The sequence below is a fragment of the Symphodus melops genome (assembly GCF_947650265.1).
Source record: "Symphodus melops genome assembly, chromosome: 16".
Taxonomy (NCBI): Eukaryota; Metazoa; Chordata; class Actinopteri; order Labriformes; family Labridae; genus Symphodus; species Symphodus melops.
This window is the reverse complement of record NC_136706.1, coordinates 19105836-19119198: the sequence shown is the minus strand read 5'-3', so window position 1 is coordinate 19119198 and position 13363 is coordinate 19105836. Positions and strand designations below refer to the sequence as shown.

Below are 13363 nucleotides of genomic sequence, written 5' to 3'. Positions count from 1 at the left end.
TAGGAAAATGGCCCGAGTAGTCCCACTCTTAATTTGCCTCATTCAATAAATGTGGAAATGGTTTTTCAGATTTCTATCTTTGTGACTCACCATTTGACTTAATGAGACATCCTTAATCAAATAAATACAGGAAATTGGTTAACTGAAGGATCTATTCCCACAGGCCAGAAAAACAAGTAAGCAACAATTCCTCTTTATTCTCCACCAGAGAAACAAAAACAGGAAAGTGTCACGCTTTCTCAGAGCAGGCGGCAACATCTGTCTTTGCATGATTCAAACCGCCTGATTGATGGAATCATCCACAGTCATGGTTGAGAGGGGTGATGTCACCGGGCACATAATGCACCTTCTGTATTTACAGTACATTAATGGACACAATGAAAGCCCGAGACGGAGCCCAAGACTCCTCCACTGGAGTACTGAGTCTTATACTGGAAGAAACAACAGCACCTTTGAGATGACTTTGAAAAAGACGAGCTGTGATAGAAGTTTGTCTGAGCTGGGAAACTGTCAACAGGCATTAAAGGGAGGTCGACTTATCAACTGAGTTATCCTCTTCCAAAAAAACAAACTGTGATTAAAACAGGTCAAAATACTGAATAAAAACCACCACCATCCCTAAATATCTGTCTTTCTGGAAAACACTTTCCAAGCTCACTATCTTTAGCCCACTATCAGAAGAATTCCTTCATCTGTGATACAGATAGAAGAGATACAGATTTGAAAAAATATCAGGGAAGTGACATAATACATTATGTGAACAGTCAATGTCTTGCACCAAACACAAAAAAAGCCAAAGGATGGATGAAGTGCCTGAGGTTATTTGAGCCGACACATTATGAGTGAGATACATTACTGAAGGGACTCATTGCTGTTATTAGTGCCGTTTCAAAAACAGGGTAAAAGAGTTGCAGTTAATGGAAACAGAAATGTGAATTAAAGTCAATTGTTTGATTCCCAGCACGTTTCAGTTTCACTTATTGGGGCGACACTATGTCGGTGTAAGATGTACGTGCAGGGGACTGAAACCACAATGCAGTTTTCAGATTTGATGTGTGAAATCTTTCTCTCTTAGATTAGAAAAAGGAAACTAAATGGGCTGAGCTCTGGGGAATACAACAGCTGCTCCAAAACCCTGAACCAAAAGTCGAAATCTCTTCACATGCTGTTTTCAGCATCTCGAAGCACTTTAACTGAGCGGTCGACTCATTGACGTGGAGAGGCTCTCCTGCTGTGCGTACGCTCTGAGGACAGACCCCATCCATCACAGCAGCCATGAGGGCTCATTTAGGGAAAAAACAGCAAGTGTCAGGTATGAGCTGCATCTGTGTGGCCTTACAGTGTTAGCAGAGCGCAGCAGGAGCTCTGACCTCTGCTCTAACACCAACTGCCCGAGGTCAGCCTGTGCATTATGACATATTAATCTCACCATGTCAGACACACAGGTGGCGTGATGCAGAATAACAGCTCAATTTGTTCATAACAGCTCTTTACAATGTGTTATTGGAGCAAAGGTGAGTTTAACTCAAAATCGTTCTATAAATTGTAGACTTAGTGTAAAGAAACTATAAATATGTTACTCTTTTGTGTTTTATTTACAAATATTTACAATTATTGAAATAGAAAGTTGATATCTTTGTGGTACAAAATATAAATGCTGCATAACGCATCATGTGAACCTGTCTCTGCATGCTGGTTCTGTTTGAGAGATCCTGATGGTGAATAATTGTTGCATAGAAAAAGAAAATCCCCATATCATCTTTGTTCTCTCAAGAAGTCCTGTTTGTGTAGGCCTTCAGTCTCAGTCAATTAGCATAATCTACCAGCACAACTCCTTCCGGAAAAGTGCTTGGTTTCATGTTAATAGCAGTCCTCTTTTATCAGACAAGAATCCCCTCAAGGATCCCTCACGTAGGCGACAATAGATTCTTTGTGTTCTTCCATGGCAACTCCAGAAGCTGCTCTTCACCTCGCTATTTACCCTCCATTATGACGTATTTGCACTAGTTTCACCGAGCTGTTGGTAATCAGGGTTTGGACGCACCTTCTATACAGTATGCTAAATAATGAACTAACCAAACTGAAATAAAGCATGCCAGTGTCAAACACCTGTTGTTCTGCTTTTCTGGATGCTTCTCTCTAGATAGTTTCTAAGGTTTGGTTCAAAACAGTAAGCAGCCTACAAGGAAGCAACGTGTTGCAACAAGCAGTTTAAAGTCCAGGATGTGGTTTCAAAAGCCCAGACTAGACTGAGCAGAACCAACAAACTGAGATGGCTCTAAACTCACGGAGAGCCCACGGAGGCTGCTCGTGTTACGTGGCGCGTGGAAGTGTCCACTCCCAAAGCAGAAGCACCAAAAATCCGTCACGAACGTACCACATAGCCTAATTCACGGTCACAGAACAAGCTGTTAGACCGACCGAGAAGCAACCATGCAGTCTGAATTAAACCGTTTTCTTCCTCGTGCCCACCATCACGGAGGAAAAGTTTATTCACGCGTAGCCGTCGCCGCACGCGCCTCTTCAGAAGGCGTTTGGAAAGACGCGCTGACAAAATGTTCCTCTCCCTGTGCTCAAAAACATGTTGAAGGGCAGCTTACCTTTAAACTGCAGCGAACTGCCCGTTTTTATCTTCACAGTTCCGCTTATAGACTCCCCAGGACCGTAAACCACCTTGTTGTTGGTAAAAGTAATGTCAAATTCTTGAAGCTTTCCCATGGCTCCGCTCCGCTACTCCGCCGCTCTGCGTCTGTCAACACAGCGAGGAGGTGATGCTGTGCCCTCACCTGCTGCCGCGAGACCCCTCCCTTAGAGACCAGTGACGTCACGTTGACGACCCATTCAATGAATTGATAGTGGGATGATAGCAGCTTTACCTTGACGACTTTAGACTCTTTATTCAACTGTTCAGTTGCAAAATCAATTGGCTTGAAAGGGCGTTTTAAAATAACTTTACTGGATATGTACACATGCCTGTAACGATTGTATTGCAAACTGTATAGCCTAAAGGTTAGTGTTCAATAATAATAAAAAAAAGATAATAGAGACATGACAGAAATATTGCACATTGTGCAGACGGGTGCATTTCCTTCCCTCCGGTCATGTGACAGCATTATTTTTGATTTTATACAGTTCACCATGTAAGGACAAAACCGTTAGCAGGAAGGCTGAACCTATATGGGATCCTGGCTAACAAAAGAGTCAGCCACTTTGCAATGCAACCAATCCAGCTTGCAATTTATTACGCACCAACAGCAATCCCTGCAATTCAAAAGGTGCCTTTCTATACTTCATTTTCAGGCAGTGCATGCAGCCAGAGTCTGCATTTAAGCAAGGAGCTGGGAATGTTGGAAACTTGATTTGTAAAATCCTCAGTTTAATCTATTGCACTTCTGTCAGAGTTTCAACATGAAACAGCTGATAAACAAATGTTTATATTTGCATGTTAGTAACCTAGGTATTTTCCCCTTTTGTCTAAGCTACCGTTTACAGCAGTAAGATAGATTATTTATGACCATTATAAACTGCTGCATTGTGGGACACAAGTCACATAAACATGAGTAATTCTAATGTACAGACATTGCCACTGAACATGAAATGCTCAAAGCCCTTCTTGAAGTAAAAGGTATCAAAGTCCTTTCCGCAGCTGTTGAACTTCCCATCTTCATGTGCAATTTCTGTTTCAGAGACATCTTTCTGTGGCTGACTGTACTTCCTGTCTAAATGTGCAGTATCAGCAGGTGGAGCAGATATGAAACTTCTGATGACTGTGCCACACTGAACGTTCACTGATAGGATTCATAAGTGCTGTTACAGCTTCCGCTGACAATACTTTATTTATTTTTACAAAATGACCCTTAAGAACTGCATCAGAAATTCTAAATACTCACTCTCCACTCTCTCTCATCATCCCACCAGGCTCTTGATAAATGCACCAAGACAGATGTTGCCATGGTGACAGACAAACACCACCGTTGCCAAGCTACTGCCTGTATCCATGGAAATCTGGTATGCGTTGACATCTAATCAGGTCTAATAAACTCCCTGGTTTTTATGTTTACTCCTGTTTCTAAAACCTGCTCAGAACAGCTTGGTGATGAGTCATGTTGACACTGTGATGATGATAGTGAGTGGATCGTATGTCAGGAAGTAATGGGATAAGATGTTCAAGCCATATGCCAGGTACGCTAAACATCAGGTCGAGGTGAATTCATGTCATTACTGAGAATGTCATGACAACAAAAACTCCTTCATGTCTTCTCTGCTAACAGACATCGTGTAAGATTGATTTTGTGCTGTAATTCTTCATGGTTTCAAACCAGGTCCCTCTCCTTCCTGTATAAAAAAAGTAGCAAAGATGACTGTGTTGTTTTCTGACACTCACTGACCTTTGACTTGCTGCTCTGACTTGTGAATTTCAATTGTTTAACTGTGTCATATTAAGAAACATTGAGAAGAGAACTACAACAATGACTCCACCTGGTGGACAATTGCCAGAGGCAAATTTACATCTGGGATAGTGCAGATGTTACTATGTGACAAGTAAATTGTATTTTCTTGTTTAAGCAAATTAAACTCTTGTATCACGTGATTCTACTGAATATCAGAATTCATTGTCTGTATCAGTGGAATTGCCTTCCAGTAAAAAAGTGAACTACATCATGTGAACTTATCTGCACAGCTGTGCTCTGTAGCTGTGGTGTGTGCTTTGTGTTTTAATATTTAAACCTATTGCAATATGCAATTATATTTATTTATATTGTACCTATGTATAATCTATGACTTTTCTCCAGGATATAACTTGGATTTTATTCATAATGTTAAAAATCATAATAGAAAACAAGGACAAGCCCAGAGGAGTAAAGCACCACTGTGTATTTGTTTTTTTTAACACCAATTTGAAACACATTTGAAACAAGTTTGCAGAAAAAATAACTAGAGTTGAAGATCTGTGCTCATATTTACCTAGATAATTAGAAAAACAAACGCAGTCTGCTTTTATGTATTCATTGTGTATGGATGTATACAAATCAGATACATTCTTAGTCAGATGCATTTTTCTATACTGGCCTGATCTACAAAGGTTGTATACTTTGTTGTCAAGGCCCTGCAGCACCTCGTGTTGCTCAGTCTTCCTCATCAAGCAGACAGGTGCTTGCGATGGCCCGGGTCACAGAATAGGGGTCACAGTTTGCAGCAGGGCGGCGATCCTCAAAGTAGCCCTTCTTCTCTTGGCCCACCTGGCGAGGGATTCGGATGCTGGCGCCTCGGTTGGCCACTCCGGCAGAGAAGTCTTCGATGTTGGAGGTTTCATGGAGACCTGTGAGACGCCTCATGTTGTCCTTCCCCCCACGAGGGTCATACACTTTGATGTGCTCGGCATGTTTTTTGCCCAGCTTCTTGATTGCCTGCTCGATGTATCTGTCAGCAGAGAAAGAGGATTATTAGTAGACTAAACTTGTCTACGCATAAAAAATGAAAAGTATTCAGAACTTCATGAAACAACAGATTAGTGCATCAATAAGTGACTGAATAATAATAAAAATTAAGAAATGCACAATGTTTGCTAACATTTTTTAGCACTGTTTTTCTCCAGTGGATAAAACCTTACACATTTTGCCTAAACATGCAGTAACATTTTTTGCCATTTGGGGGCAGCAGAAACAAGCTGCTAGAACAGTTAACGTCTAACGTTATGTTAGAAAAGCAAGCATATAAAGATACTGTACAGTAGCTTAAACACAAGCAGAATATAACTGTGTTTTTGAAGCTTGGCGGATGGCAATCCAAAATTCACTCTACTTTTTGCTCTTTTTTGGGATCAGTGAAACATTTTTTTAAACCATAAAATGTTTGTTGGTTGTATCTGGTTGGGAGGATTTTATTCTGTATAAAAAAAGATGAAAACTTTCAAGATTACGTTTTTAGAGGAAAGGTTTACTTACTGGAGTCCTTCTTCTTCCCTCATCTGGTTGGTGCTGACATTTGTGTGACAACCAGCACCATTCCAGTTACCCTTCATTGGTTTGGGGTCCAGTGATGCAACAACGCCAAAGTCTTCAGACACACGATGCAGCAGGAAGCGTGCCACCCAAAGATGGTCGCCCATATCAATGCCCTCACAGGGACCCACCTGGAACTCCCACTGAAGTTAGATGAAGCAGAGACAGAGGAAAAGAATAAAGTTAGTCCACTGTGGACTAGAATGGGAGTGCATATGTTGTGCTGGCGTTAAAGTGTTCTTTCCGCAGTACATGCGCGTATGTGTGACACTTGCCTGGGATGGCATGACTTCAGCATTAGTACCACAGATTTTGACCCCTGCATAGAGGCAGGCCTTATAGTGACATTCTACAATATCTCGTCCGTAAGCATTGTCTGCCCCCACACCGCAGTAATAAGGCCCTGAATGTGGACAGTAGGATGAAAAATGTGTCAGACAAACCAGAAACATACAAGTTCCAAAATATAGGAACATTTGAAAATATATAAGACAGAGACAGACATTGGTACATTTGATGTTTGTCTTTTTTACTTTTTAACATAAAATGAATATGAATAAATCAAGCAAAGTGCAGAGCCCGGATTTCAGAACCACGGCCACTGCAATGAGGACTATAGCCTCTGTACATAGGACACACTCAACAACCACTAGGCTACTGGCACCCCAAGTTATTAGTAAGTTTTAAACCCATTTTAAGTTGTGCCGAATCAAATGGGGGGAAAAAATCTTGCATATGATACAAGTAGATGAAAAGAATATTAAATGCTGATTCACCTTGTGGTCCTGGATATCCATTTTGTGGCCAGCTAAAAGGATGTCCATCCATTCCTAGAAGTGTGTACTCCTGCTCCATGCCAAACCAGATGCAGTGCTCTTTAACCTGCTCCATCACTTTTTTGCAGGCTGCTCGTTGGTTTGTTTCTATGGAGTAATAAAAAACAACAGTACAGCTGGTTTGTCTTGAGCTTACTGTTGGGGATTATAAGAATTAAACACCAAAAGAAATGTGACGGATGTACCTGCAGGTTGGCGGTTGTATTTAAGGACCTCACAGAAGACCAGTTTGTTGGGGTCGAGGGTGAATGGATCCCTGAACATGCAGACAGGGACGAGGTACATGTCACTATTTGAGCCTTCAGACTGGTATGTGCTGGAGCCATCAAAGTTCCACTCAGGAACATCTGACCATAGAAACGAATACATAAGATCAGTAAAACAAAATGTCCCATTTACTTATTTTCTTTATTCAAACTGTGGCTATTTGGTAGTTCTGATATCAGAAGATAAAATATCTGTTGATTCTCAGTGCACAGTGATCTTTAAATTCCCTCCATCGCCATACAAAAGAAATGTTGTTTTTTGTAAAGGACAGAAAAGCCTAAGAAAGAAGGTAGGACAGACAGACAGACAGACAGACGGACAGACAGACAGACAGACATGTTCAGTTCAGGTTTTTCTCTTGAAAGGTAATGCAAGGTATTTGACCTCTTTTCTCCACATTAAATACAATATTCTATTGAATCCTCTGCTTGTCCCCAGGCGATCATGCTGCACTACGACTTACTAGGTCAAACAGATAGACTCATATTAACCTTGCACTTAGATACCTTTATTGCCTCGCTGTTGCCTTTAAGATATAGTTCAAAATTCTCACCCAGAGCATTGCAGGGTCAGGCTCCTGCATAATGTGTTCATGGATGTTGTGCACAGTTATGCAGCAATTGGAATTTACATCAATGAAAAAGGCTGCTATAGAAGCTTTACAAGGTAAATGTGTTTAACAGCAAAAAAATGTTTGTTCCACAGCTAAGCATGCATGTTCCTGAGGTCACAACAGGATACACTTGCATATTGTCATGTACAATGTAAATGTGCAATCCTCCCTGCATGCTTCTGGAGCACATCACTGACAACATAGCTGTAGGCTGCAGTTAAGAGTAAAAATCATTGACGGATATTGTTGTAGTATTTACTTTTTATTAATTTTATGTCATAAAGAACCTATCAAAGCTTTATTTTTTTTCTGTAATCCACACTCTCAGAAACACTGATTTTACACCTTAAACTAATATTTCTAAGTAATTATTATTAATAACAAAAGAGCAAACAAATAGCTCTTATTCAAACTACCTGTATTCCATATTGTGGAAGTTGTATGAGATATAAGGTTGAACGATGGCTCGGTCAGTTTTTGTCTAACTGCTATTCATCCCAAAAAGTAATCAAACACCAAATGGACAGTTTACCTTCTATACTGGTTGGCTCAGTGTCCAGGGTTCGGGTCTTGTTACGCAGACCCTCTCCGGTGCCATCAATCCAGATGTAGGTGACCTGACATTTCGCTCCCTGAGACAGGCTCATGTACTGCTGGCGCACAGCCTTGTTAAGGCTGGAGCTGAACGACAACGATGCCATCCTCACCTTCAATCAGACAGGTACAATCAATGACACAGATTATATCCTAAAATAACAAATACCATCAAACATTATTTACAGTATTCATCCATCTTCTACATTAGGGGGGGCTGTTGTTTAATTTAAGGACTTTTCTATATGTTTTTCTCAAGTCTGTCTTTCCTTATTCACCCATCAGTCATCCATCAGAAACAACTTTGTCAGTTTTGACCTTGGTTGCATTTGAAACCTGCAGAGCTTGAAAAATGACATCGTTTGAAATCTTAAGCCAGCAATGTGAGCAAAAAAGCAAGCAGTCAGCATGGAAACCCCGACAGATAGAGAATCATCTGTTTGAAGAGAAGGTTTTTATGCATAACAGCTGTTATTATCATTAATAATAACTGACAGCAACCTGTCTGTTAAAGGAGCTGAAATGTTTATGAACACAATCAGAGTGAATAAAGATGGAAAGGGATCGAGAGCAAACTGTTCTGCATTTACTTTTACTTTTATACTCTTAGTGTAATGATGAATTAAATTGCAAAATCAAAAATCAAGTAGGACTTTATACTGTACTATAAAAACAATGACATACTGTACAGCTGTTAAGCTTAACTTTTTTTTCCTGGATGATAATGGTGTTAGTAGAACTTTTTTCAAATATTTAAAACTTTTACTAAAGATGCAGTATTTTTTCTTAAATATATAATTATCGAATATAAAAGCTTGATTGATTACTTTCCGAAAAAAAAAAATCTTTCCTCTCTTGTACACTTAAGTGCCAATACTTGTAACTTAACATTCATAACAAACTGTAAGATATTCAACAAACCCTTCAACAAAAACTATTTTTTTTAAATGTTAAAATGCACTGCAGGCCTACAAGACACCTAAAATAATAATAATAAAAAAAAAAACTAATTATTTAATCTGCTTTCATCAGACAACTAAATATTTCTCATCAAACCAATGCTCATGAGTTTGGACTTACGATGTAACCGGTGACTTCAGTTGTAGTCAGGTGTTGTCTGTCAGGAAACTTGCTGTCTGACGTTCCTAAACCTGTTTGTGCTATTTAACTGAAACGCAAGCGACCAGCTGATGACTGCAGGCTCACCTGTCCTGTACGTAATATGACGTTTCCATGGCGTGCTTCATTAGAAAAACATAGCTGGTTGAAATCTCAACAAAACCACTGAATCCTTAATAGTTCTCTTTTTTTAAAGGTAAAGCAGTTCAAGCGGCAAACATACATATGCATGCACAGCGTATTGTGAATACACAAGAACCCCTTGAATTAACCTCTTTTATAATAAAACTATTAAGTCCACCAAGCACAACGGCAAGACAATAGGCCCCAGGTAAAAGCTTAGTAGGATATAGTCTCATGAGAATCAGTAATGAACACCCACCTGTGCCAGAGAAGCCATCTGCTGATAGTGTCTGAGTACTGTTTACTGTGCTGAGAGTCTTGCAGCTCAGTGAACACAATTAGAGAAAAAACTACCCATAGGCTCAGTTTCCGTCATGTTAGCTGTCATGAGATCAGGCAGGAGAGCATAAATTTGACAACTCATACAGATAAAGGACCAGTCACATGGAAAAGTGTTATGGTGTTGTTAAATATGTGATGTGCACACGGAGCTGTGCAAAGACGTGAGGAAGCTAAACTGCCTATATAGCTGAAGGCCATTGATGTCCTCCAGGGCCCCACACGATATCCTACAGACAGATATGCTATATCCTTATCAACTCTGGAGCACTGACAAAAATGTTGTTAAAATTGGACTAAAGTGTATTTTTCATATTAGAATGACAAAGGGGTTTCTCACCCCACTGATGAAGCAGCAGGAGGGGAGACACACAGCTGCAGGAACTAAGGGTTGAACCCTCGACCTCCCAGATGAAGGACAATGACTCCACCAAGCGAGCCACAGTCACTCCTGTGAGTGGCCAATGCAGAAGTGCAAAAAACTGTAGTTCCTTGAGGCCAACATCGAAAGACCCATCAGTCCAAAACACCCCATATTACACTGTCTATTTCCTTTTCAGCATCTTATAAATTATATAATCACAAATGTATATAATCATATAAAATTGAAATTTCAAATCAGCACACAAATACTTTTAGTTTCAGGAAATCCGGAGTCTTAACTCAACTTGGATTCAGAATAGAATTTGATTTGTCTGACTCTGCAGTACTGCATCTTTCCAGGAAGTTTATTTCTTCAAAAATGAGTTGTGCTTCCTTGAAGCTGAAGATGGATTAGTAATCAGAGAAACAGCTGAGATGAAGCTGACACTGGCTGACAGGTTATGAGGTTTAGAGTATGTTTGTTGAGCACATGGGAGGTGGAGGAAGTAATCTGATAATGAACCTCATAGCAGAGAGCACTTGATGATACTGCCCACGATTCAGTTCAGCAGATTCAATACTGTACTCCTGAACATTTTCTGGGGACAAGAGTCAAAGGAAGACCCCCTCAAGATCTGTCCCTGTAAAAACAACGATAAGATATTCCATAGCTGTTTGTGCTGATGCATATAAATCCTTTTTAAGGTAACTTACTCTTCCAATTACGAGAAACCTGTGGTGTAACATTCCAGTAATAAGTAGCTGCCAACCAAACGTGGAAACAATGATAAACTTCTAAAGAAGTAAATTACACAATTACATATATAAGTTCACCCATTAAAAAATACCTAACCTAAAGCGGGGTAACGAGCGCTGCAGTTTTGTTGACAGGTCTAACTTTCTATAATGCTCAAAGTATCCAAACAAATCTCATCATATTCTGTAATGGTTATTATTTGGCCTCTTGGTCTTTATGTAACAGTTGACTGTACTTACAGACAGAAAAATACAAAGCTGAAGATCCCTGACCTTAAACAAACTAAAATAGTCATTACAATGGTGCGTCATTAATGCATAGGGCCTACCAACCAAACAGGTCTCCCCTGATGCACACAGCTGATCATCACATACTTGGAAAAAAAACAAAAAACAAAACTGTACGCAACAAATAACAGAGGAATACTGGTCGAGAGTAAACTGATGAAAGAAGACTCAGACACTGATCAGGTGAGGGACAGTCAAAATAAGATAAGTGGGACGTATCCAGACTGTTTTGACAGGGGTGGCTGAAATGTACTAATGTTTGTGCAAGTTTATCAGGAAATACTGTATGTGTGCACATGCACCTCAGCATATATTTACCATTATCTCAACTAACTAACTAATTATCAAATAAAATGTAACTACTACCGTGAAGGCGTCAAATATAAGTTATCCAATCCAATCCAACTTTATTTAATTAAGCACTTTAAAACAACCACAGCTGACCAAAGTGCTGTACAATAAATTAACAAAAAGTTAAAAAAGGCATAATACACAATACACAATAATTTAAAAGATATAAAAACATGACTCATGGTATGCTGTAAAATAAGTAAAACACATAAAATAAATAAAATCATCATCTTACTCGGTGTCAAAGGCCAGGGAGAAGAGATGGGTTTTAAGAAGTGATTTAAAAACAGACAGAGAAGGGGCCTGTTTAAGGTGCTGAGGCAGATCGTTCCATAGTTTAGGAGCTGCAACAGAAAATGCACGGTCCCCTTTCAGCTTCCGTTTAGTTTTGGGCACCCTCAGGAGCAGCTGATCAGCTGACCTGAGGGTGCGGGTCAGTGTGTAAGTGTAGAAGCTCAGAGGGGTAGGGCGGGGCAAGACCATTGAGGGATTTAAAAACAAATAAAAGAATTTTAAAATGGATCCTAAAATACACAGGCAACCAGTGGAGGGAGGCTAAAATGGGGGTAATGTGGTCACATGCACGAGTGCCAGTTAAAAGACGTGCAGCCGCATTTTGTACCATCTGGAGACAGGCGATGGAGGACCCACTAACCCCCACATACAATGCATTACAGTAATCCAGCCGAGTGGTGGTCCAGAGGTACCACCAAAAACCATCACTTCTGTTTTATTATCATTAAAATTTAAAAAATTAAGAGCCATCTAGGCTTTTATGCCCTCAAGACACTCGAATAATACTTGAAGAGAGTATTCACTGTTCTTTGTAAGTGGAACATAAATCTGACTGTCATCAGCATAACAATGGGAAGAAATGCCATGTTTCCTGAGTATTGAACCAAGTGTGAGCAGATAGAGAGAGAAAAGGAGAGGGCCAAGAACTGAGCCCTGTGGGACTCCACACGAGAGAGGAGCAGAGGAGGAAGAAGAGTCACCAAGGCTGGCACAGAAAGTTCGATCAGACAAGTATGACCTGAACCAATCCAGTGCTGTGCCCCTGATGCCCACCCAATTCTCCAAACGAGAGAGATCAGGATCTCATGATCCACAGTGTCAAAAGCAGCAGTCAAGTCTAAAAGAACAAGGATAACACAGTCACTGGAGTCTGTAGCTAAAAAGACATCATTAAAAACTCTGATAAGAGCTGATTTGGTGCTGTGCAGGGATTTAAAACCAGATTGGAAAACCTCTAAAATATTATGCTCCTCCAGAAATGCCATCAATTGAACGTGAACTACCTTTTCTTGGGTTTTAGAAAGAAAAGGCAGTTTGGAGATTGGCCTAAAGTTAACAAGAACTGCAGGATCCAGACCAGGTTTTTTAATCAGAGGTTGTACTACTGCATGTTTAAACAGTTCAGGGACAACACCTGAGGACAGACTGCTATTAACATTGCTGTCTTTGTTAAAGTCCAATAAATAACCTATCAAAGTTGAAACAGAAAATTGCATGTGATACATTCAAAAAGATGACGTATCACTGATGGGTCACAGTGCCAACAAAAGAAAATATGCTACATGAAAAGCCACAGAAGCTACCAGAGTCCTGTTGCAAAACGTCCTGATAAATAAATAAATAAATAAGTCCCAGTGTTTGAGGAGGAAGGGGACTTTTACTAAGGCCACCCTAGTGGACACAAACCTTAAATGTAA

General features: G+C 40.1%; 2 protein-coding genes across 4 annotated transcripts in view; both read right to left on the bottom strand.

Annotated features, from left to right (window-relative positions):
• arrdc1b (arrestin domain containing 1b) overlaps positions 1-2908 on the bottom strand; it is a 35550-nt gene extending 32642 nt beyond the window's left edge. The window contains exon 1 of the mRNA XM_079365197.1: positions 2601-2908. Within this exon, the coding sequence (XP_079221323.1) occupies positions 2601-2718 (118 nt within the window). The 5' untranslated portion in view covers positions 2719-2908. The remainder of the gene's footprint in view (positions 1-2600) is intronic.
• A 2013-nt stretch (positions 2909-4921) lies between these two features.
• On the bottom strand, positions 4922-11986 carry LOC306837494 (glutamine synthetase-like). 3 transcript variants are annotated; one of them, XM_079365200.1, is made up of 9 exons: positions 11887-11986; positions 9814-9935; positions 9393-9572; positions 8251-8425; positions 7024-7185; positions 6779-6925; positions 6278-6405; positions 5946-6145; positions 4922-5421 (listed from the first exon to the last, which is right to left on the bottom strand). In XM_079365200.1, exons 4-9 carry the CDS (start codon positions 8417-8419, stop codon positions 5127-5129), a joined length of 1101 nt encoding a protein of 366 aa, XP_079221326.1. In that variant the 5' UTR covers positions 8420-8425; positions 9393-9572; positions 9814-9935; positions 11887-11986; the 3' UTR covers positions 4922-5126. The 3 variants fall into 3 exon arrangements, with proteins under 3 accessions (XP_079221326.1, XP_079221325.1, XP_079221327.1); XM_079365199.1 differs by having other exon boundaries at positions 9393-9553; XM_079365201.1 differs by having other exon boundaries at positions 9393-9523.
• Between the last annotated feature and the right edge of the window lie 1377 nt (positions 11987-13363).

Coding starts and splice junctions, on each gene's coding strand:
- LOC306837494 (XM_079365200.1), bottom strand. CDS start 8,419: ATGGCATCGTTGTCGTTCAGCTCCAGCCTTAACAAGGCTGTGCGCCAG. Junction 7,186..8,250: donor TGAGCCAACCAGTATAGAAG/GTAAACTGTCCA, acceptor TTCTATGGTCAG/ATGTTCCTGAGTGGAACTTT. Junction 5,422..5,945: donor AGGGAAGAAGAAGGACTCCA/GTAAGTAAACCT, acceptor CTCTGCTGACAG/ATACATCGAGCAGGCAATCA.